At 47.1% G+C, this 25,797-nt stretch overlaps 1 protein-coding gene across 1 annotated transcript; it reads left to right on the top strand.

Annotated features, from left to right (window-relative positions):
- Nucleotides 1-13,226: 13,226 nt before the first annotated feature.
- On the top strand, nucleotides 13,227-17,619 carry LOC136507545 (uncharacterized). Its single transcript, XM_066502229.1, has 4 exons — nucleotides 13,227-13,581; nucleotides 14,005-14,517; nucleotides 15,011-16,318; nucleotides 17,429-17,619. Exons 1-4 carry the CDS (start codon nucleotides 13,227-13,229, stop codon nucleotides 17,617-17,619), a joined length of 2,367 nt encoding a protein of 788 aa, XP_066358326.1.
- Nucleotides 17,620-25,797: the final 8,178 nt, after the last annotated feature.

Below are 25,797 nucleotides of genomic sequence, written 5' to 3'. Positions count from 1 at the left end.
CTTACCTGTCTCTCAGCAGCGGTCCGAGCTATCCGATTGACTTGGGTGACCTACTGGCCTCTCCTCGTTGGAGATTCCATAGGTAGGCCCCTCCAAACCCTTCCTAGGAAGGCAAAGGCTAGAGCTCGGGGTGTAGGGACAAAAACTCTGATCACACTGGTGAGCAAGGATGTCATAGCCGCTGGGGTGTAGCTTTCTTGTAGTCCGACCAGTTTTACTCAGTGCTTATTTATGTGCACCTTGCCTCTAGTTTTTAGCATGAGATGGGGTCGGGTAGAAAGAATGTCTACCAAATAGACACCCCTACCAGCCCCCATGCGAGGCCTAATCCCCTACCGTTGCCGAGGTCAGGGGCTCAATAACAAAATTAATTAAGAGAAAACATGCGTAAATTAAGGGTGACCCGTCTCTCAGCAGCGGTCTGAGCCGTCCGATCGGCTTGGGTGACCCGCTGGCATAGGACTTGCCTCGATGGCATGAGTGATGGGTTCAAGGAGCTCTTACTAGATATGTTCGAGTGGAATCTGGGTCCATCGTTCATGATAGAGTTAGAATAACCCGCATGAGGCATCCTACTGCTCCTTACCCATCTCTCGACAGTAGCCAAGCCATCCGATCAACTTGTGTGACCCGCTGACATAGGAGCTACCTACGAACATAGAGGATAAGATCATCCCCCTAAGAAATTAGTTAGGCAGATAAGCCAGGCGGCAAACTTGCAATAAATGGACAAGCTCTTAAATTTCAATATGGCCAAACAACTTTTTAGCCCTTCTCCCCTTTTTGTATAAAAAGGTTAGTGTGTTCCGAGCCTTTTCATCGTTAAGGCCATAAAGCTTGAGGTGCAGGAGAACAAATTCTGATCATGCTAGTGACCAAAGGCGCCATAGCCACTGGGACATAGGTTTCTCGCAGTCCGACCAATTTTACTCAGAGTTTGTTCCCGCAACCCTAGCTTCCAGGTCTCAACGAGAGAGAGGGTCGGACAGAGAATGTTTGCCAGGCGGATATACTCTTAGATGCGCACTGACTCTTTGCGCAGTTAAGCCTAAAAAGCTCAGGGCGTAGAAAAACTCTGATCATGCTGGTGAGCAAAAAATGCCATAGCCGCAGAGGCGTAGGTTTCTTGCAGTCCGACCAGTTTTACTCAGCGTTCATTTCCGCAACCCTTGTTTCTAGGTCTCAACATGAGAAAGGGTCAGACATAGAGAATGTCTACCGGATAGATATGCTCTTATTAGCCCTCGAGTGAGGCCCAATCCCTTATCATTGCTAGGGGTCAGTCGTCACTTCAAGATCGAGGAGTCAATAGTGAAACTGATAAGAGAAAGTCTGCGTATATTAAGGGTAAAAACGACATAGCTGCTCGATGTTCTAGGCATTGATGAAGACTTCACCGTTGATGGTCTTGAGTTTGTAGGCACCTAGTCGGAATACTTCGGACAACATATGGTCCCTCCCATGGCAGAGAGAGCTTTGTGGCGGTTCTTGTTGCTCTGGACGAGGCAGAGCACTAGGTCCCCAACATTGAAGGACCGACCCCACACTCGACGGCTATGGTACCGGTGTAATGCTTGCTGGTATATGGCCGAGCGGAGGAGGGCGAAATCACGTGCTTCATCTAGCTGGTCCACGGCATCTTCAAGGGATGCCTTGGCTCCCTGTTTGTCATACGCCCTGACCCTTGGTGCTCCATATTCGAGGTTGATCAGGAGGATAGCCTTGGAACCATGGGCCATGAAGAATGGTGTGTATCCGGTGGCCTAGCTAGGGGTCATCCTCAGGCTCTAGAGCACTGTGGGAAGTTTTGCAACCCATCGTATGTCAAACTTGTTCAAACAGTTGAAGATCCTAGGCTTGAGGCCTTATAGGACCATGTCGTTCGCGTGCTCGACCTACCCATTTGTCTGGGGGTGCACCACAGTGTCCCAATCAACGTGGATGTGGTATTCATCACCGAATCAGAGGAACTCCGTTCTAGTGAACTACGTGCCGTTGTCCGTGATGATGGAGTTCGAGACCCCAAAGCGATGGATGATGTCAAGGAAGAACAGCACGGCTTGCTTGGATTTGATCACGGAGATTAGTCGAGCCTCTACCCACTTTGTAAACTTGTCTACGGTGATAAGCAAGTGTGTATAGCCCCTGGGTGCCCTTTTGAGATGTTCGACTAGATCGAGCCCCTAGACCATGAACGACCATGTGATTGGGAGCATCTAGAGCACTTGGGTCGGCAGGTGGGTTAGCCGAGTGTAGTATTGATACCCTTTACTGGTGTGCACAATCTGTTCGACGTCAGCTACTATGGTCGGCCAGTAGAAGCCTTGTCGGAATGCATTTCCGATCAGGGTTCTAGGTGCAACATGGTGACCATAGACCCCACCATGGATGTTGCTCAGCAACTGCTTCCCCTGTTCGATGGGGATGTAGCACTGCATGATCCTGGTGTGGCTTTGCTTGTAGAGTTCACCCTCAATAAGGACAAAAGACATGGCACGACGCGCGAGCCAACGAGCCTCCAACTTGTGCATCAGCAGCGCCTCATGGAGGAGGTAGTTAAGGTAAGGCATCCTCCAATCGACCAGATGGTCAGGCTCTGTCGCTAGATCCTCACCAAGCTCCATGACCTTGGGGTGGCATGGAGCCACCGGTTGGTCAGCCCCTAAGCCTAGGGCGGGTGGCCCATCACTGGCTTCTTTTAGCTCCTCATAGAAGACCGAGGGCTTGTGCTAATCACTAGCAAAGACGCCCGTTGGCATCGGATCTCGACCGAATGCTACTTTTGCCAGGACGTCGACCTCCTTGTTGAGATGCCTCAGGACGTGGTGGAGCTTGAGACCGTCGAACTTGTCCTCCAACTAGCAGACTTCTCAGCAATATGCAGCCATCTTGGCATTATGGCAGCTCGACTCCTTGATGACTTGGTCGATGACTAGCTGGGAGTCGCCATGGACGTCGAGGCATCGGATACCCAACTCGATGGTGATGCATAGGCCATTGATGAGCGCCTCATACTCGACCACATTGTTGGAGGAGGGGAAATGGATGTGGACCATGTACCCCACACATACCCGAGGGGCAAAACGAAGACCAGCCCTGCGCCAGCGCCTTTCTTCATCAGCGATCCATCGAAGTACATCGTCTAGTACTCCTGATCGATGACTACCGATGACATTTGGACCTCGGTCCACTCTATAATGAAATCAGCTAGCACTTGAGACTTGATAGTCATCCGAGGGGCATATAAATGCCTGGACCCATCAGCTCGAGTGCCCACTTTGTGATTCTTCTCGTGGCATCTTGGTTTTGGACAACCTCACCGAGGGGGAAGGACATTAGGACCATCACCGTATGTGACTCAAAGTAGTGATGCAGCTTCCTATTGGCGATAAGGATGGTGTACAAGAGCTTCTAGATTTGGGGGTAACGGGTCATGGAATTAGAAAAAACCTCACTAATGAAGTACACTAGACACTGCACTTTGAGGGCATGCCCCTCTTCTTCTCGCTCTACCACCAGGGTGGCGCTAACCACTTGCATGGTGACTACAATGTAGAGCATAAGCGGTTCTCCGTCAGTCGGTGGGATAGGATCAGGGCCTTCGTCAGAAGCTGCTTGACCACATCAAGTGCCTCCTAGGCCTTGGGCGTCCATTCGAAATGGCCAGCCTTCTTCAGAAGCCGATAGCGGGGGAGACCTCGTTCGTTGATGCACAAGATGAAGTAGCTAAGCGTGGTGAGGCACCCTGCAACTCATTGTACCCCCTTTATGTTCTGAATTGGGCCCATCCTTGTGATGGCCGAGATCTTCTCTAGGTTGGCTTCGATGCCACGCTCGGAGATGATAAACCCAGCAGCATACCCCTTGGGACCCTGAAAACATACTTCTCAGGGTTGAGCTTAATGCCATTTGCTTGGAGTTTTGTGAAGGTCTGCTCTAGGTCGGCTATGACCTGGTCAGCCCATTTGGACTTGACCACGATGTCATCCATGTAGGCGTCAATGGTTCGCCCGATGAAGTCCCCAAAACACTTGAGCATACAACACTAGTACGTAGCCCCAGCATTCTTTAGACCAAACAACATTGTGACGTAGCAGAACAATCTGAATGGGGTGATGAAAGATGTCACGAGTTGGTCGGACTCTTTCATCATGATCTGATGGTACCCAGAGTATGCATCAAGGAAGCAAAGGGTTTCACACCCTGAGGTCGAGTCGACTATTTAGTCTATGCGTGGCAAAGGAAATGGATCCTTAAACATGCTTTGTTGACCCATGTAGTTAACACACATTCTCCATTTCCCACTCTTCTTTCGTACAAGAATGGGATTGGACAACCACTCGGGGTGGTATAATTCCTTGATGAACTCGGCCACGAAAAGCTTCACGATCTCCAAGCCGATGGCCCTGCATTTCCCCTCGTCAAAGCGATGCAGGCACTGCTTCTCTGGCTTGGAGCCTAGCTTGATCTTTAAGGCGTGCTCAGCGACTTCCCTCAGAATGCCTAGCATGTCCAAGGGTTTCCACGCAGAGATGCCTCTATTGGCGTGGAGGAAGTCGACGAGCGTGCTTTCCTATTCGGAGGAAAGCATGGCGCCAATGCGTACCACTTGGCTCTTGGAGCCACTGGGTCTATGAGGACCTCCTTGGTGCCCTCCATAGGCTCAAAAGACCCGACCGACCGCTTGGGGTCAGGTGCTTCTTTGGCGAGGTCCTTGGATGCGATGATTGCCATGGCGTCTTCGTAGCACTCAACCTCACACTCGTAGGCATGCTGGAAGGAGGTGTCGATGGTGATGACCCCACATGGTCTTGGCATCGTCAGCTTTAGATAGGTGTAGTTGGGGATGGCCATGAACTTCGCGTAGCATGGACGTCCTAGGATGGCGTGGTTGGTTCCATGGAACCCGACCACCTCGAAGGTGAGGGTCTCTGTCCTGTAATTGGATAGATCCCCGAAGGTGTTGGACAGATCAATCTGCCCAAGTGACACGGCTTGCTTTCTAGGCACGATGCATTAGAAAGGCGCTCCGGTCGGCCGGATGCGCGATCGGTCGATGCCCATAGCATTGAGCATTTTGGCATACATGATGTTGAGGCCGCTGCCTCCATCCATCAGTACCATGGTGAGCCGCTTCGTGCTAATGATTGGGTCAACCATGAGCGGATGTCTCCCCGGTTGTGGGACACTCTCTGGGTTGTCGGTTTGATCAAAGGTTATGGTGGATTCTGACCATCGAAGGAAGGTAGGCGCGGCTGGCTCGGCCGTATAAACCTCGCAGCACATGAGCTTCTGGCGGCGCTTGGAGTCGTAGGCCGCCGACCCTTTGAAGATCATGAGGTAGCCATCTAGCGCCGAAAAGCCACCGTCCTTCCCCTTGGCGTCATCCACGGTTGACTTAGGGTCCTTCCCTTGCTCGTCCTTGTTGAAGCTTCTAGACAAGAACCACTTCATGAGGCCACAATCCCTATATAGATGCCTGATGGGGAAAGCATGGTTTAGGCATGCCCCTTTGAATAGCTTCTCGAAGTGGTCTAGGGTACCCTTGGTGGTCTTTTGACCCCCCTTGTGGTCGGCGGCGGCCATGAGCGAGCCCTCGCTCCACTGCTTGTTCTTCTTCTTGCTGGGATTGTTGGAGACGCCTTTACCAGCGTCCTCGTCCCGTTTCGCCTTGCCCTTGAGGTGGTCAAAGATCACTTCGACCGCCTCCTCGCCCAAAGCATGGTGGGTGGTGATGTCGAGGAGCTCCTTGGTGGTTCATGGGCCCTTACATCCCAGCTTATGGACCAGAGACTCGCAGGTGCTCCCCGACAGGAAAGCTCCTATGACATTGGCGTCGGCGATGTTAGGTAGCTCGTTGCACTACCGGGAGAAGCACTGGATGTACCCACAAAGGGTTTCCCCAGCCTTCTATCGGTAGTTTTTGAGATCCCATGGGTTCCTAGGATGCTTGTATGTTCCCTAGAAGTTTCCCACGAAGATCTCTTTTAGGTTCGCCCAACTTTGGATTCTATTGGACGGAAGGTGCTCCAACCATGTTCTCGTAGAATCGGCCATGAACAATGGGAGGTTGCGGATAATGAAATCATCATTATCCGCTCCACCAGCTTGGCAAGCAAGCCGATAAACCTCGAGCTACAGTCTGTGGTTCGTCTCCCCAGAGAACTTCGGCATGTTGGTCAGCGGTCGGTACCGCTGTGGAAAGGCGGCATTGAGGATGTGTCGGCCAAAGGCCTGAGGTCCCGATAGGTCAGTGCTCAGGCTTTGGTCCTCGTTGCTGTCGTAGCGTCTACCACAACAAGGTGGTAGCAGCAGCCAGCCCCCTCCCTCGTATCACCGTGGGCACGCCTACAGGCATCGAGGGTGTCGCGTGCGTTGCGGTGGTGGCCGACACACTCATGCACCGGGACCACGGTACGAGGCCTGCCACCTTGCGGTGCTGGTGGACTGATGCGTCCTTATCAGGTCACTCCGACGGCAAGCGCTAGCTGGCGTCAAGCTCGCGTCGTCGAGACAGCGAGCTCTCAGCCTGCTACGCCGCTGCACGCTCGAGTAGAGTGCGAATCTCACGATAGGCCCGACGATCCTCAGGCATCACAGGCCCCAGAAACCTCTCGGAGCAAGGCCGCCGCAGCAGCAATGTTCTGACTTGCCCGGGCGAAGTGTGGGAGTGCTTCATCGTCCTTGATGATCCTCCGGTTTAGATCGCGAGCCATGGCGCGTGCATGCTCACCGTCTCCGTGGTGCCCAATCTCTCGCTCGAGCTCCACGTGTTAGTGCTCGAGCTAGAGTCACGCTTCCTCAAGCTCTTGGTGTTGGGCCTTTAGCTGCTCCACCCATAGGCGTGGTGGCCCCCCTGCATCCCTCTCGACCTCGTAGTCGAGGTCGTTCGTTGGGGTAGCCTCTTCCTCATGGATGCTTTCGACGTGTCCCTCGGGGGTACCTGCCATGAAACACTCACGAGAGGGGTGATGGCTCCCCATGCAAGAGTCAGAGGTGGAGGGCGACTCCATTTCTCACGCGAGGAGGTCGTGGAAAGATTCCACGACATATTCGGTCATCCCCACGAACTCGTCGTACGCTGGGGATGGAGGTGTGCATTGTGCCACAAGGTGGCCAACGGTCTCTACGGCATTGCGGAGACCGAACAGGAGCACTGTCGGGGTGCTCCGGATGAGGTATTCCGTAGAGAGCGGCTCTCCTCCGGCAAGCTACGCCATGCCATTGGCGAACGAGAAGGTGAGGTGGCGCAGGTCCTCCCAGGACGGTCGGGGTCCCAGGAAGGCGCCGAGCTGGTGCTCTAACCTCCCGTAGTCAAAGCCGAGGAGTTGGCTACTCCGGTGCGTGCAACTGCAGCTCCTCAAGTGCCTCGGTGATCGCGTCAAGGCCGGTGGAGTAGAGAGGTTGGATGGCGGCAGGAGCCAGCGCCAACTCTCCCTCCGTCGTGACGATGAAGTCCAGGTCCCCGAAGCGCCCGTGCGCGCCCAGGACCAAGCTGACGTTGTCACTGGCCATCTGAGGCCCGGTATGGATGTCGAGACGCGCAAAAGGCCCCTACCTAGCGCGCCAACTGTCGGTGTTTCGAGTTACCACTAACGAGTAAATTTCTAGTATGGCGCGTCTGGCTCGGATGGTGTGCTAAGAGGACACGAGGTTTATACTGATTCGGGCAGAATGTCCCTACGTCTAGTTCGTCGCTGCTGCTCGTGCTAGCACTGAAAGTTTGCAGTAGGGGTTACAAACGGGGGAGAGAGGGACAGGTCCCAAGTCTCTAATGGAAGGAATGAATGGGTGTCGAGAGCTCGGTTGCTCCTCAGCCGTGTGCTTGTGTTGTGTTCTGGTTGGTTCGAGGTTCGATGGGATCAGGTGTGGCCTCAATCGATCGAAATTTATCTTTACAAAATATTTAGGTTTCCAAATTTGATGTCCAAAATTTATCTTTACAAAATTGTACATGATATTTTGGATATCTAATATTTAAGTTTCAACTTCAGGTATTTCTAAACTACCTGGATCAGCAAAACTACTAACATTTTTAGTGGGCAAAACTGTAGCCACACAAGTATAAGCTATACAAAAAAACTTTTTTACTATCAATTTGGAACAAAACATATGAGCACTACATCTTGGATCAATAGGTCTCAATTACATCGCAATTGACATAAATTACAGTACAATCAATCAATACTAAATAGCATATACTCTTCCACTATAGTACGCTAGTTTGGAAGGGCTTCTCCATTAGTAAGTTGAACAGTATATACCATTTTCCTATTCATTTTTTACCATAGTATCAAATGTTTGCACTACAGTGTACTGTTTGGGAGGCCGGCATACATATGTTATCACCATGTTGTGCTGTATTGCTGAGCTAACAATTAGCTGACTAGGTCTCTTCGGATTCACGTCAGCTAGCTATTTTTTAGTAGCCAATAATAACTATAAGCTAGGTGGATCAAATAGGACCGAACAACTATATATTACCCTGCCCTGTACCCAAAAAATGATCTTATAGGTTTAGTCAAAATCAAAGTATTTTTAAGGTACATAAAAGAAATATAGAAAGAACGTATCAATATCCATGGTATCAAATTAGTACCGTTCTATTTGCTATGTGATATAGTTTCGTATAGTATTCCTTTTTGAGACTTTGACAAGTTAACTCAGTTAGGACAAAGTAACTCAGTAGGTGCTATCTAACCTTAACCTATTTCATCCAAACGAATATAATAGTTGAATTAATAACCTGGAGTCATTTTAACAACTTTATTGAAAAAACATACAAACTTAAGTACGTAACACATAGGTAAGTTACAGAAGCAGTCTAAACCTTATCTCTAAACCTGAAGATGTATTACAACCTGAAGTTTCTGTGTTTTGTTAATACAGCCTGTAGTTCTGCTTAATCTATTTATGCACCACTGCCACGACATGCTGACATAGCACTCTTCCTAACTATGCAAGGTGCTTCTATCAGTGAACGAACGTCACAATCAGAGATACACATGGGTGACTCTCTGTAACACTCGGTTTTAAGGACAAAACCTGATGTACACTATACGTGAGTCTTTAGAATCAAATCTCACATATAGTTACAAATGAAGGGGCAGTATCAATTCATAATGCTTAATATATAGCGAACTTAGCAAAAGAGATAACCTTAGAAATCAATCAACGGATAGACAACTCTGATCTCCGGGTGCAGACTTCACTCCACTGGATCCAACTGACTGGTTGATCACAAGCCTAACTCCTTCAGACTCTAGCAAACTGATATCCAGCCTGAGGTGTGGGGGAAATTGCAAGGGTGAGTCCATGTCGAACTCAGCAAATATAACATGGGGTTTATGAGGTTCAAATAGCTGACACTGGTTGAACTGCAAGTAGCTTTTAAGTGTATGATCAAGTTTTAGCATTTATTAGCAACAAGGTAGCACCATAGTTCCCATAACACATGATCATTATACAAGAACAATAAACAGCTCAAAGACAACTTAGTTAAGCATAATTAGACAAGCGCTTATCTTTGGCATAAGAATCCCTTGGCCGCTCGTGACCGTGAGCACGGCTGATATATCAGTTTATTAAACTCTGCGCAGAGGTGTACACTTTCACTGTGAGTCATGATTCTCAAATGCCCAGGTTAGCTAGGCCCAAAACACAGAGAACCATATAAAGCCACTCAAAAGTTCGTCTAACCGGGAAGGGCCGCAGGGTCATCGGATATAGGAACCCCCTTCCAAAAATAAAAGGCTGCTTCCATAGCTAGGCTCAATAGGACAGAGGTTGTCCTATACCCAACTCGCACTATCCTCTAAGCCGGCTAGAAAAGGTCTTCTAAGCAACTAGAGCCAGAGCCATGTAGCCCTCACAGATGTACTGTAAGTCCCGGATGATCACTTACAAATGAGTCCTCATGGAGAGGGAATTTAACCCTCCTGTTGTTGCTAACAAGTCATCTTTTATAGTTTATAGCTCAATTATTAATCAAGTATCAAGATCATGGTCAATGTTAAGCGCTAGCAAAAGTAATACCCAAATGCATAGGTTTCAAGGTATTCAGTAAACAATTTATAGGGAATCCTATAAAGGGTATCAACGTGGACACATGCATATGAAATTTAGTGGTTAAAGTGAATAGGACATCAAGGATGATCCCATGCTATACTTGCCTTAAACTTGCTTTACACCCAAAGCATCTTGCTTCAAGAAGCTTCACTCTTTCATTCGGCAATCTTCTGGTCTTCAGCGCTCACAGACGATTCTTGTTCTACTCGTAGCAAGCACCACACATAGGCAAACATACAAGAAACAAAGTAGACTAAGACAACACACCACACAAGAGAAAACATCGTACTAAACGAGAACTCGTTACTACGACCGCGAGCGCTCTGGAAACGATTACCGGAAGCTTTATATTATTAAAGAAAAACAGCTACAAGCTTTACTGATATTAATTAAGAAAAACTATGTGAGAATAATTAATTCAGATTAATCATAACATATTTAGTCTGAAAAGTCAAGTTTAAGCTAATCATATTTTATTAATCAACATGTCTCATATTATATAGAACATTTAAACTTTACTTTAGAAATATAAAACATGTGAGAGCAACTAATAGAGCATTTATATTATGTCTCATAATTGATCTAAGCAAGTCATAATTAAAAAGACATTAATGCTGGCATAAGTCATATTTTATAATTATAAAAGATTATACATATGCTTTAAGTCATTTAAACATTTAATACGAAAAGATAAAGAACATATAATAACTAAACGAAAGCACTTATGTTTCAAGATTAAACTAAATCACTTATAAATCAAGAGAGAGTAAGGGTGACATTAATTAGATTTACAATAATTTATAGAAGACCGAAGTATATGTCTATGTTACTTTTAATTAGAAACTCAATTGCATAAGCACAAATCAAATTAATATTTACTTATAAAATTCAAAGATGTGAAACATGATAAATTTTCCTACTAATGTGTACCTCATGATCAGCACGGTCGTAAAAGAACAAGAACGAAATTAAACTGATTGTTTTTAATTGGGAAACCACTAACTAATTATTAATGTAATTAATATTAGGTTAATAAATTCATAATTAACTGACATGATAAACTTTACTACTACTGCGTAGAGCACAAAATTACGAAACTAACGCAACTAGAATCGCTCGAAACAGAGTTAAGACGATGAAACGGTAAAGGATTAACGATCAGTGGCAAAACTGTAAATACATCATCTTGTACCTCTGGCCTCCTCCATCTGGACGTACGTGGCCATGGCAAAGAGGTTGCCTGCTGCTGCTGTGCATGGGGGGATTTACTTGCTTGTGTGTACACACGCATGGTCCTTGTTTTGTTTGCTTTCAGGTGAACGACGAGCTTGCTTGCTTGCTGGACTTCAAGACTGCAAGCAGATGGACTGCAGGTGCATGGCCCGCCTTGGCAGCTTGACGGAGGCATGCAGAGGCGCATCAGATGGAACACAGATGATGAACGGACAAAAGGTGGATATGGTTATCGTACCATGTGGCTCGGCAGCAAAACTGCGACCTCAGATTGCATCGGACCTTCGGACAAACAAGGCCGGAGCAACACGCTTGCATGCTGTCCAACCTAGCTTAAATATGGAACAGAACCTGCAGGATTGCATGACCTAGTGAGCTGTGCAGATCATGTAGAGGAGACACGAAGGAACTGTATGCTGGATTTCTCACCGACGGAGGCGAGACGTCCACATAACCGTCTCGGAGATTGATGATGGCTCTCGATGTAGCACGGACTGCGGCAGGAGAGGTAATCAACGGGCATGGTGTAATTAACAAAGAGGAAGGAAAACGTGGGGATGCTTACCAACCAACAACTACGAACGGGCATCGCGGCGGCGACGGCGGCGACGATGACGGCGACAGCGAGAGGAGAAGAAAAATATAATTTACTACACGAGGGATTTCCCAAACTAGGGACTCCCCATACGATAGTTTTGGTGTGCTTTGCCCAAGGGGTTGGTAGATATATATAGGAAGAAAACTCCCCACATCTACATCAACTAGCAATATGGTACTAATTGATGTTGCACCCTCCACCTTTACTAATAGGCCTAATTAATTATTAAAGCCCATTAGTAAATAAAGACATGGGCCTTTGGGCATGAGGAAATCTGATATATTTTATTATTTTCGGAATTAATTAATTTCATGGATAAAATAATTTTAGAAAAGTCCAGAATTGAATTTTAAGCCACGAAAAATACTCCGAAGGCTTCAAAAATTCAGGGAAAATTCTCAGAGATATTTTAGAACAAGACGAACCCAAATAAATTATTGGGAGCTCATGAAAAGATATTTTGGAGCATTTAAAAATTAGATTATGCTCACAAACAAGTGGGAGCAAGTTCCGGAAAAAGCCGAAGAAATTCCCGAGGTATCCATGGAGATAGGTTGATGAATAGTGAGCAGGAAGGAGTGATTTGGATTTCATGGAAAAGATTTTAGGATACTTCTCAAGCAAATATTAAGTTGGAAAACAAGGAATTTGATCCGTGAGAAAGACTAAGAATTGGTGGAGAAAGGAGATCGACTTACTAAACGCATTTTAAAAATCTTTTCTCACAACATGAAATAAATCAACAACCAAGCATCACATCAAGCAATAGCTTGTCAAATTAATTTGGAAAAGCTTCAAAATTCACATTTTTCCTATAACTAAATTTACGCTAGTTCAAACTAAGATTGGTAAATTTTATCCAAATATCAAAACATTTATTTTAATTAGTGTTTTCTATGCACAACCCAAAATTAGAAATTTTGGGGTGTGACACTCTCGGCAACAGAGCTTTCCTTCAGGTTTCCATCTTCCATCGCGCCGAAAAATTAAACGCCGCCTTGCGTTCACGGTTGACTGCGAGTCCACGCCATCACCTGCTGATCTTCTTCCTAAAGATACTACTGTATCAGTTATAGAACACCAAACAGAGGTTTATTTAGCTATGGCCAACAGATGGTACAAGTGAATCAGATTCAAGAGCTCGGTCCCTCTCACTCGCCGGCGCAATTCATCGTCACCACACCACCACCGCCCAATTGCTCGCGCCTCCAACTCCGTTTGCTCCTCGCGAACCTCGCTGACCCACTCGCTTCACCGCTCGCCGCCGTAATCGGCCACGCGCGCTGTCCCCATCGTGGCCGAGCGCCAAGACCGCCGCAAGCGAGTCATGGCCTTGCGGCCATCTCAGGCCGATGAGATCGCCGACGGCGCCGGTGAGGAAGATGTCGAGGATGATCGAAGAAGGAAGGAAGGGAGAGAAGCCTTGTCAAGAGTGGTGGCGCTGGCGGTAGAGGCAAGCCGTCGTCCAAGCCCCGTTCATGGCGTCCAGCTCAACGTCGAGCCGTCCGAACCTTCTCCAATCAGGTCCAAATTTTGGGCTGTCGGAGAGGAGACTGATGAGTCCGAGAGTGACGAACCGGAGGAGCCGCGGACTCCCTCAACACCGGAGTTCATCAAAGCCGCCATTGATGCTGGGTTTACGACCGAACAGCTCTACAGAGCCGAACAAGCACAAGGCTCAGGTAAGAATCCATCCTCCAGTGATCTTCTTCTCGCTAAATCCATCGTTTCAATGTTGACCCAGAGGAAGCTCATGGGAGCGCCATGGTATGGGCCGCTGCCTTCTCCTCGCGTCTCTCCACTGAGAACCCTTGGGGACATCCTTGACATGGCATCATTCAGGACGTCAGGTTCCCGCGGTGGTTCGATTCCGTCCCCTAGACGGTCGAGCTCGCCGGAGGTTCTCGGTCCGGCAAGGCAAGATGACGCTTCAAAAAAATTTGAATCACCGAAGGATCCTGATCCGTTTTTTCCTCCGCTATCTCGAGCGAGGCTTCCGGTTGCGGCAACCGCGTGTCCTTCGCGTGGAGCGGCTAAGAAAGCGGGTCGAGGTTTTGCCGTGGCTTCGTCGGTTTTGGTCGAGCATGCTGCATGCGTTGCGGAAGGGAAGGATCCGAAGAGTAAGGGGGTGGAGTCAAACATATCAGAAACTCCAATCCGCCAGGGAACCGATCCCGGCTTCTACTCAAGTACCACTGTGGCATCCTCGAACTCTACTCCGAGGGTCGTGTGCGGTCTTGAGAAAAAACGGGGAGAGGCTCGTCCTGGCATCCAGGATCGTGTGCAGCTTGGGCCAGGAAAGTTCTTTAGGCCCACCAAAGGACTAAACGCCCTATTCCTCCAAACCAGTGCCCGACTCCGTCCTCGTTGCAAACCGAAGCCGCCACCACCTACCTCTTCGCCACAGCGATGTTCCTTCGCCGAAGTTGTGCGTGAGGGCAAGACAATGGCGGCGCCAGGAGCAGGCAATGGAGGAGGGTTTGGAGAGCAAGGAGGAGGCAGAGGTGCGGGATTCAACCCTGGTTTCAACCCAGGATTTAATCCAGGGTTCGGGGGACGTGGTCGTGGACACAGTTTCCACCTGCATGGTCGAGATCGTGGTCACGGCGCATATGGAGGTGGGCATGGAGGGTATGGCGGATGCGGCAACGGATATGGCCATCATGGACAAGGACGTCGGTCTTACTTTGGTGGAGGCGGATACGGCGGTGGACGCCGTCCTTGGTCCGGCCAGAGGCATTCCAGTCATCTGTCTATGGGGCATGTTCCGAATTATGGTGGCGGCAACCCTAACCAGCAGCAGTAGGCCGGCGGGGGGCAACCTCTCCAACAGCAGCCCGGTGGTGTCTTGGGGCACCCTTCTGAGAACGCGGGGGGGCCTCAATACCAGAACGCGGTCCATGGGGGAGGGTCCCAGGCAATGGCGCATCCACCTCTTCCCAACCCAGCACAAGGGGGGGGTTCATTCCCTCCCTAACTCGGGCGCGTAGGCGGGTGCGCAGAGGGGTTCACACAAGGCACCAGAGGGTGCTGCTCCTACCATGGGGGCAGTGCCTTCACTGGACAACGTGGCTGCAACAGCGACCACGACATCGGCTTCGGCAACTGCAGCACCACATGAGACAAAGGAGGTACAGAAAGGCATTGTCCCACCGAATGCAAATGCTTCTAAAGTAAATGTTGAGGTACCGGAGTCATCAAAAAATGTAGGGAAAAAGAAGGGTACACCATTTTGTTATCGCTGCCACACTAAAGGTCATACCATTCATGAGTGCACTACAGTTTTATGTTGCGATATATGTTATGGTGACCATGTTACTAAGTTGTGCCCAAATATAAAGAAAATGAACGTTACTGCTATCCCTTGTGGCTATGCTGTAGAAGGTCTGGGGTTCTATTTTATACCAGTCAATGAAAATCCTAAGGTCATTGTGGAGGAAAAGTCTGCTACGGTACGTGTGTTGGAAGGTTCCATTACTGTTGAGCTGTTAGCAGTGGAACTGGAAAATCTACTACCTAGCAAGACCAAGTGGGAGATTGAGGAGAAAGGCAAGGATGCCTTCACCACTAATTTTCCTTCCTTTGACCTTTTGGACACTATGGTTTACTGGGGCCCCATGGTTACAAAAACTGTGAAAGGCAAAATTCAATTTGAAAAGAGCGTGGAGGAGGATGTTTACAAGTATGAGGTTGAGAAGGTCTGGGTACAGTTTAGGGGGCTACCCAAGGAATTTAGGGAATTCCCCATTATCTGGGCAATTGCCTCTATCCTAGGTGTCCCAAGAGTTGTGGATACTAAATTCATGAAGAAATTTGGAAGAGCAAGAATGAAAGTAGCGGTGCTGGATTCCAACCTCATCCCAGTCTTTGTGGATGTGGTCATTGGGGACTATGTTTACCAGCTACACTTTGGGGTGGAGCAGGGTATGCCTGATGGTGAGCCAGAGCTAATTGATCTAGACTCTACCATGGAGGATGATGACCCTAAAGGGGAAAAACCAATTGAGGACAAAACTAATGGGAAAATGGATATTGATGGAGGTAAAGAGGGGGATCATGTGCCTAACAATGATGCTGGTAATCAGCTACCAGCCGCTGGTGCTGCTGCCGATGCTACACAGCAACAAGCAAAAGGGGCTGATCCAATGCCCTCTCAGGGAAAGCCAGTGAAAGATCCTAACAGAACAGTGATTGTCCTTTCTCAGAATGTGAATGCAAATGGGGATGGCCAGTGGAAGGCTAAATTGATGCCCCCTCAAACAGACTCCGGGAACCTCAATAATTTGAAAGCACATAAGGGTGGGACAGTGTCTCCTTCGAGATCAAGCAAGAGGACTGCAGCAACTGCGGATCAGGATTCCGTGGACAAGGCAACAAAGCTGAAGGCTAAAAGGAACATGGATACTACACCATACAAAGGTAAAGAACCACAGCCTTGCTCTTTTATATCTCGTGATGATTCTTCTTTGCTAAATTCTGCTACATCTATTGGAGTTGTTTTAGGGGATAATGAGTATGAGATATTGAATTCCTTAAATTCTTTAAGGGACTTAGAAAAGTTCAGATTAAATCAAAATAAAAAACTAGTGGACGATAATAATATAGTGTTGGATGATGCATCAATAGTTTGTTCTAACGATGATGGTATAGACTTAGAAGCTTTAAACTTTATCTGTTCTGATATTTCAGAAGGACTAGGTGATGGGGGTTGCGACCCTAAGTGTCTACAAACCCCTGTATCACGGAAGAAGAGTCCATGTAGGCATAAGAAAAAAACCAAGAATCATTCTAGATGAAAGGCATATTCTGGAATTGCAACGGGTTTGCAGATTGTAAGAAGTATAGATTCCTGTCAGATTTAACAAAAGAGAAAAACTTGGATTTCATTGCCTTATCAGAAACTAGTAGAGCTAATTTCCCGCAATCGACCTTGAATAATATCTGTGCAGGCAGAGATTTTATTTGGCATTGAATGGCTCCACGTGGTAGGTCTGGTGGCATGATTCTAGGTATTCACTTATTAACTTTTGACATAGGAGAAATAGAGGAAGGGGAGTTTTTTATTCATTTCAAGGTTAGACATAGAGAAGATGATTTTAAGTTCAACCTGATTTCGGTGTACGGACCAGCACAGCATGAGTATAAATCACATTTCTTATCCGAAATTGTTAGGGTATGTTCTAAAGAAGCTTTACCTATTGTTATAGGTGGTGACTTTAACATTATTCGCAGACCGGATGAGAAAAATAATGACAACTATAATGATAGATGGCCGTTCATGTTTAATGCTGTGATTGATTCCTTAAATCTCAAAGAAATAGAAATGACAGGACGAAAGTTGGGCTAACCATTTACAGAATCAAACTTTTGAGAAATTAGATAGAGTACTAGTTTGCACAGATTTAGAGGCTAAATATCCGCATACCACCGGATATGCATTAACTAGAGAAATATCTGATCACACACCTTTACTTTTATCCACTAATAACCCATCATCAGCTTATCAACCTCAATTCAAATTTGAATTAGGTTGGTTGCTGAGAGATGGTTTCTGTGAGATGGTTACGGAGGTGTGGAACAGTACACTAGTTGATGGCTCACCTATTGAGAGATGGCAAGCGAAGATTAGAAGGCTTCGCCAGTACCTCAGAGGATGGGCAATGAGTGTCAGTGGTGCGTACAAGAAGGAAAAGATTGCCATACTAAATGTAACACCCTAAAATTTGAATTCTTTTTTTTAAATAGTAAATTTGATTTGAATATGCCATTATATGTGCATTTCAAATTTAGGAAATAATATTTCTTTTATGAAATTAAAAGAAAATACAAGAATAGAAACATGTGATGCATTCATGCTATTGCGTATTTATTTCTGTGACGGGTGTTTTATTCAAATGCTAAAAGATTCTAAAAACCTTTTGAAAATGAGTTTCAAAAGTTTATTTATAAAAAGGAAAAGGAAATTTCCTTCCATTCCTCCCCTTCCTCTCATTCGGCCCATGGCTATTTTTTTCCCCGCGGCCCAGCACCGCAGCCAGCGCCCCAGCCCACCCTTTCCCCGCGCCGGCCCAGCCGCGCCAGCCCAGCCACGCGCACCGTGCCGGCCCAGCCTCACCGCACCAGGCAACTGGCGCGCCCAGCAGCTGACGCCCGGGCCCCACCTGTCGGAGCCGTCCCCTACCCCGCGCGGCTCGGCAACCGCCCGCTTCTGGCGCTGCAACAACCGCCGCCACGATGCGCGTCGTGGGCGCGTCCTCCCGTTGCCCTCGGCCTCGTTAAAAGGTAGCCGAGCCCCCCCCCTCGCGCGCCCCCTGCTGCCCCCGCTCCGTTTTCGCGTCGTCCCAGCCGCAACTGCCGCACAGGGGAGCCCCGCCGACCACCGATCTCGCCGTCGTCTCCGAGCCGTCACCGCCTCCGATTTTCGCCCGTGGTGAGCTCGCCGTGGTCCCCTCTCCCTCCCCATGTGTTTCGTTTCGCGTTTCGTGGCTTTTAGCGCCCTTTCCGTAGACGTCCGCGAGCTCCATGCCGCCGGCCATGGTGTCCGCCGCCCCGGCCTTCCCCTCCGGCCGATTTCTTGGCATGGACGTGTTCGCTCGCTCCCCCTCATTCGCCCGGTGCTTTTGGTTCTTAGAACCGTGGGCTGTAGGCCCCTTACCGCGCGCGCCAGTGAGCTTCACGCCGCCGGCCATGGCTTGCCTCGCCGGAGTCACTGTTCCGGCTGGCCGAAACCCCCCCAGGCTAATCCGAACCGTCCATCGCGCGATCAACGGCCGGAAATAGAAGATACCCCTTCGGGGGTAAATTTGCTAAAGAGTCCCTGGATTTTTCTAAGTCCTAACCCGCCGTCCTTAGCGTATTTCCTCGAATGCGCAATCCCGTTTAGAAAGCGTAAACTTCGCTGTTTAAGTCAAAAGTACGCTTTCAGTATTTACAGAAATGCCATTCGAACTGTTTCGCTTATAGAATTGTCGTTTTAACTCCGAATTGATCCATTCAAATCGCTTTAGCTTCGTAATTTCATAAGCTACATGTTGAAGCTACTGTTACTCAAGTTTGGAACTTTTTAATTTCATGATTAGAATTAATTAAATATAGGGCTATTGGAAAACCCGTTTTAATCATAACTTTCGCATTTTAGCTCCGTTTTTCGTGAACTTCGCGTTGACGTGATCGTAGCGAAACGTAGATTAGTTTTACAAACATTTTATTTTGATTTAAATACTGTTGGTGTACTGTTCTAATGATAGGAGTGTTTGCTTTGCATGAATGCTTTTGGAATGTTGTATGTTGCCGTGTTGGTCGCGTTCAGACGGTGAGGAAAACGTTGGAGACCAAGAACTCTTCGACGACCAGCAGGACCAGCACGAGTTTGTGAACCAAGGCAAGTATAACATGGGCCTTCCTTGATGTCCTATTTCACTTTAATCAATTACTCATTTGCATGTGTCTAATTTTGATAACCGTAAGGACATCCTAGTGATTGTTATCCTGTTCCTTGTCTCCTATGGGTTAAATGCATATGGGTAGATTGCTAGTGCTCTAACTGAACTTGATATACATATAGATGAATGATACTATGGAACAAAGTGAGTAACATGAATTATAACAACTATTCCATAGGGCGAAAGTGCAAATGACCTTTGTTCATGTTGCTCCCGGCCCTCCATAAGGACTTATCTGTCGGCAAAAGCTGGGACTGACAGTGCAACCGGGAGAGTCATATGGCTCTGACTTTAGCTCAGTAATAGGACCTTTCCTAGCTGGTTAGAGGTTACCTTTTTGCCGCCAATGGGGCTTGCCACTTTGGGTATAGGGCTGCCTCTGTTCCTATGAGTATAGCCGCAATGGATTTGTGCCATAGGAAAGGGGGGTCCCTACATCTGCCTGCCAAGGAAACCTAGCGGCCCTAACTTGTTAGGGAAACCTATGAAATGGCTTCATAGTGTACCCTGCCCGCTCACCTTGGTAGTGACATGGGAGTAATTAACCCGGGCGTATGGGGATCACGACTCGCGGTGAATGTGCACCACCTCTGCAGAGGGTAACAAACTGTTATAACAGCCGTGCTCACGGTTACGAGCGGCCCGGAAAACTCACAGAATAACTGGTTAATTGTTGATGATCATTTAAAGTTGTTCAATGATGATATATGGTACACCTGACCCCGATATTTGTTCTTATGGGAATTAAATGGGAGCTTAAGCATAACTTGATAATACTTGAGAATAAAAGTTTGACCTATTAAAAATGCTAACTGCAGTAAACCAGAGTCTATCCTTTTTGAGCTTCATAACCCCATGTTAGCTTGCTAAGTACGGAATGTACTTACACTTGTTTATTTTCTTTACTTGAATCAAAATCCCGGATGGGTAACAGATGACAACGGGTATGAGGATTTCCCGGAGGATTATTAGGCTTGTGGTCAACCAGTTGACCTTCCCTGTGATGACGGCCACGAGAGTTCATTCTATTTTTATTATTCCGTTGTGATGTATGAGACTAAGTTCTATTATAACTCTGATGTATGAGACACTGTGATGATACTATTGTAATTTGTCAGCTTGTGTGTGTGATTGATTCCTGGGCACACACGAGTTTAGTGCATTCAATTTTATCCTTAAAATTGGGTGTGACAAATTGGTATCAGAGCCGTGTTGACTGTAGGACGCAAGCCTAGTTAGAAAAAGGTCGTTTTAGCAGCTTTGCTCCTCTGGTTTCTTGCTTACTGACTTATCCTTGATATTTTATTAAAACATTTATGTTTTTCATACCTTAATCTATTATTTAAAATTGTTGATTCTAATTTCTATCTCACTTTAAATCTATAGATGTCTCATAATCCGAAGACTGCTCGACTCAGCACCGCCGGTTATCGTGCCATGTTCACCCCGCGTGCCCCACCAGTGGAGAGGGAGATTGTGATCATCTCCGACGACGAGGAGATGGCTACACCGACGCCTACACCTACTCCTACACCAGTCGCTGTGCCCGTCTACCCTGTGGTAGCTACACCTGAGGAGTCGACGGCTACTTCTCCTACACCTGCACCCTCCCCAGCTGCCCCCGTGGAGGACGATGCGATTGGCTGGAAGTGCAAGTACTACTTCAAGCCAGCTCTAGAGACAGCCTACTACCACACTCTTCTCACCCACGTGCTGGACGACTACTTCCCCGACTTGCACGCCTCCATCAGCTACCACTGCGCCGAGTACAAGCACCCACTGGAGGCTACCTTCTGGAAGGTAGAGCTGGTGGTCACCGCATGGAATGATATCATCAATGGACATGAGGTGGAGACTGTCCACAGTGCCCCTGCCAGGAGAGCCCATGCTTTGGATGGCATGGAGGATGCAGCACAGAATGCCTACATCCACTACCATGGTCGTCGCTTCGAGGCCATGAGGGAGGATCGTTTCAGGTTCCTTCCTCGAAATGATCATGAGGGTGTTTGGCAGGTTTTGGCTCCACCAGAGAATGACCCAACTCTGGAGGCAACGGTGCAGCATGTCCACGCTATGCAGGGAGTGGATGATGAGGTCAAAGGAGAACTGCGTGCATCTCAGAGGGCGCAGAGACGTCTTCAGAAACAAGTGGATGAACTTCGAGCGCAGCTGGGACAGCCTTCCATCTACAAGAAGAAGCGCTGTTCCTTCACCATGATTGACACCGCTCCATAGGTGTTAGGTGCCTTGATCTAGATTATCACGTCGTTAGTTCGTGTCCTTATTTAGTCTTGTTGGTCTTGTGAACTTGGTTGATTAGATGTTTGATTTGTGAACTTGGTTGAGTTGGTATTTTGCTTGATTGCTGGAAGTTTGGGGGCATGTCCACAACTTCTTTAGATTGGAACTTTAAATTTAGAATGAAATCTTAATGCAGAAGTATCATTTTACCTTATCTCTGCTGTGCTGATTTCTGGAGCAGCCTGTGTTCTTTATCTGGTAACTCGAAATCTAGGATGATAAAAATTCTGAAATTTGTGTGGAGATAACTAGACCTCTGTATCTTTCAAGTGTCTTTGGAATCACATCAATAGCTATTCAGGTTTGGGAGATCTAATTGGCACAAGTTGATGTTCCTGCGCTGTCTGGAACTCAGAACAGTTTCGGTTTAGCTCTAATTTTTGACTATGTGTGAGTTCGAATCTGTAAAAGTCATCTAAATGAAAGTTGTAGCTGATGTCCTAAGCTTTCTAACGAATCTTGGTGCACCTCTGTTGGATCTCTGAAACTCGAGTTATAATAGTTATACTGAACTGCTGAATTTGAATCTTGCCCAGAAAATTTTTAGCATTGTTTCTTATCTCTTGTAAGCTCTCTATAATTGGAAAAATCTCTAAATTTTGCACATTTGTTGGAGAACAGATGGCCGCAAGAGGAGGAAGAGGCAGAGGCCATGGTCGTGGGCGTGATGCTCTTATGAATCCACCACCGCCACCTGTGACCATGGAGCAGATTTTGGGAATGCAAGCGCAGCTAATGCAAGCTATGATGCAGCGCTTGGACAATGAACCTGCAAGAGGTCCACCGCCTGTCCAGGTTAGAGATAAGCGTGGAGAGTTTATGAAAGGTCGTCCACCGGTGTTCACACATGCCACAGACCCTATGGAGGCCGATGACTGGTTGCGTGCTGTGGAGAAACAACTGAACATAGCACAATGCAACGACCTGGAGAAAGTGTTGTATGCTTCCGGGCAACTCCAAGGAGCTGCTCAGGATTGGTGGGAATCATTCCAGTTTGGACGTCCCAACAATGCTCCTGATATCACTTGGCAGGAATTTAAGGACAGTTTCCGATCATACCATATTCCTGATGGACTAGTGGAACTAAAGCAGGAAGAATTCAGATCTCTCAAGCAAGGATCAATGACTGTGGCGGAATATCGGGACAAGTTCGCACAACTATCTCGCTATGCTCCTAATGATGTGGCAGATGACAAGGATAAGCAACGCCGTTTCCTCAAGGGACTCTATGATGGACTGCAGCTCCAGCTGATGTCTAATACTTATCCTAACTTCCAGTCCTTGGTGAATCGCACAATCGTGATTGATGATAAGCGCAAGGAGATGGAAGCTAAGAAGAGAAGGCTCCAAGGGCAAGCTTCTGGAAGCAACACTCGCCCACGTGCTTTTCCCCAGCAAGGTTTCCAGCAGAGGAATCAAGGACCAACTCATCAGGGAAACCGTGGTCAGTATCCTCAGCGGAACCAGTTCCAGCAACGCCCTCAGTATCAGCAACAGTTTGGAAATCAGCGTCCCCCGCAACAGACTAGCAATCCTGCAACACGCCAGGGAGTGCCTAACAATGCTCCTGTGAAGAGTGGCGCACCCAACAATCCCAATGCCTGTTACCGATGTGGAGAAGTAGGTCACTATGCTCATCAGTGTCCTAAGAAGCAGAACCAGCAAGCACCTCAGAATTAGGCCAACAATCAGAAGTTCAACGCCCGACCACCTCTCACAGCGAAGGTGAACTATGTGTCATCTGATGCAGCTCAGGAGACGCCTGAGGTCATGTTGGGTACGTTCAGTGTCAACTCTATTTCTGCTACCGTACTTTTTGATTCTGGTGCTTCGCATTCTTTTATCTCCCAAGCTTTTGTTAGAATGCATAGCATACCTTTGTGTGCCATGAAAAAACCCAATACTAGTGAATTCCCCGGGAGGTAGTATGCCCGCTTCTTATTGGAGCCCCTCAACTAGCATTTCCTTAAGGGGGGTAGACTTCAAGGTGAAGCCTATTGTGTTGAGAACAGTGGGAATTGACCTTATCCTGGGAATGGATTGGATGAAACAACACCGGGCAGTGATACAGTGTCAGGAGAAATCTGTGGTTGTGACATCACTCAATGGGGATAGAATCTGTGTAGAAGTAGTAGTGCAAGCTCAGCCTACAGCCACAGTGAATCAGCTAGATGGTGAAATCAATGAACAAGATCGTGTCGTGGAGGAATTTCCGGATGTCTTCCCCGATGACTTGCCAGGTATGCCACCTGACCGAGACATTGAATTCATTATTGAATTATTACCTGGAACTGCACCAATAGCTAAACGTCCATATAGAATGGGAGTTAATGAATTAGAAGAGCTTAAGAAACAACTAAAAGAGTTGCAAGAAAAAGGTTTCATACGCCCCAGTTCTTCCCCGTGGGGGGCACCTGTGATCTTTGTGGATAAGAAGGATGGTAGTCAACGGATGTGTGTGGATTACCGCTCACTTAATGAGGTTACCATCAAGAATAAATACCCTTTGCCTAGGATAGATGATTTGTTTGATCAGTTGAGAGGAGCTCATGTGTTCTCCAAGATTGATCTCCGATCTGGTTATCATCAGCTTAAGATTCAGAACTCGGATATACCTAAGACAGCATTCACTACACGGTATGGATTATATGAGTACACCGTTATGTCTTTTGGATTGACCAATGCACCTGCATACTTCATGTATTTGATGAATAAGGTGTTCATGGAGTTTTTGGATAAATTTGTGGTAGTATTCATAGATGACATACTAATATTCTCCAAGACTGAAGAAGAACATGCGGAACACATAAGGATGGTCTTGCAAAAGCTTAGAGAACATAAGTTGTATGCTAAGCGGAGCAAGTGTGAGTTTTGGTTAAAGGAAGTCTCTTTTCTGGGTCATGTTGTCTCCAATGGTGGAATAGCAGTGGATCCAGGCAAAGTGCAAGATGTACTGAATTGGAAACCACCAACTACTGTAAGTGAGATTCAAAGCTTTTTGGGATTGGCTGGTTATTACCGAAGGTTCATTGAAGGCTTTTCCAAGCTAGCCAAGCCTATGACAGCTTTGTTGGAAAAGAATGCTAAGTATGTATGGTCGGATAAATGCCAGGCAAACTTTGAAGAGCTAAAGAAGAGATTGACTACAGCTCCAGTATTAATTTTGCCCGATTTAAACAAGAACTTCTCTATATATTGTGATGCATCCCGTTTGGGTCTTGGATGTGTGCTTATGCAAGAAGGAAGAGTGGTTGCATATGCATCCAGACAACTAAGGAAGCATGAGTTGAATTATCCTACTCATGACTTGGAATTGGCAGCTGTGGTTCATGCTTTGAAGATCTGGAGACATTATCTGATTGGACATAAGAGTGATATCTATAATGATCATAAGAGTTTGAAGTATATCTTCACCCAATCAGATCTGAATTTAAGACAACGTCGTTGGTTGGAATTGATCAAAGATTATGAATTGGAAGTGCATTATCACCCGGGAAAGGCAAATGTAGTAGCTGATGCACTTAGCAGAAAGAGCTATGCCAATGGAATTCAGACAACACCTAAGTCAGCAGAGTTGTGTGCTGAAATGGAGTATCTCAACTTGAGCCTGGTCACTAATGCAATGGAATTGGTAATAGAGCCTACACTGGAACAGGAGATACGCAAAGGTCAATTGGAGGATGAAAAACTTAAAGAGATAGCAGAGAATGTAGTGCTTGGAAAGGCACCCAGATTCAGAATGGATGAGAATGGAACTCTTTGGTTTGGGAAAAGGATATGTGTACCGGAAGTGAAAGCTATCCGTGATGCAAATCTGCAAGAGGCCCATGAGTCTGCTTATTCTATACATCCCGGAAGTACCAAGATGTACTTGGATCTCAAAGAAAAGTATTGGTGGTATGGTTTGAAGAGAGATGTGGCAGAATATGTGGCTTTGTGTGACACTTGTCAAAGAGTGAAAGTTGAGCATCAAAGACCTGCAGGGTTACTACAACCAATGAAGATCCCTGAATGGAAATGGGAAGAAGTTGGCATGGATTTTATTGTAGGATTACCTCGCACTCAAAGAGGTTATGATTCAATATGGGTAATAGTGGATCGACTCACTAAGGTCGCTCACTTTTTACCAGTCAAGACTACATATAATGGAGCAAG

Source organism: Miscanthus floridulus, chromosome 15, assembly GCF_019320115.1.
Source record: "Miscanthus floridulus cultivar M001 chromosome 15, ASM1932011v1, whole genome shotgun sequence".
Lineage (NCBI taxonomy): Eukaryota > Viridiplantae > Streptophyta > Magnoliopsida > Poales > Poaceae > Miscanthus > Miscanthus floridulus.
The sequence above is the reverse complement of the archived record's forward strand: the minus strand, read 5'-3'. Positions and strand labels throughout refer to the sequence as shown.

What these genes read in the sequence shown, in the direction of transcription:
- LOC136507545 (XM_066502229.1), top strand. Translation starts at nt 13,227, where the DNA reads ATGGCCTTGCGGCCATCTCAGGCCGATGAGATCGCCGACGGCGCCGGT. An exon ending in TGGTCACGGCGCATATGGAG is followed by an intron (nt 14,518 to 15,010) that starts GTGGGCATGGAG and finishes CGGCAACTGCAG; the next exon opens with CACCACATGAGACAAAGGAG. An exon ending in GGATACTACACCATACAAAG is followed by an intron (nt 16,319 to 17,428) that starts GTAAAGAACCAC and finishes AATTTGAATTAG; the next exon opens with GTTGGTTGCTGAGAGATGGT.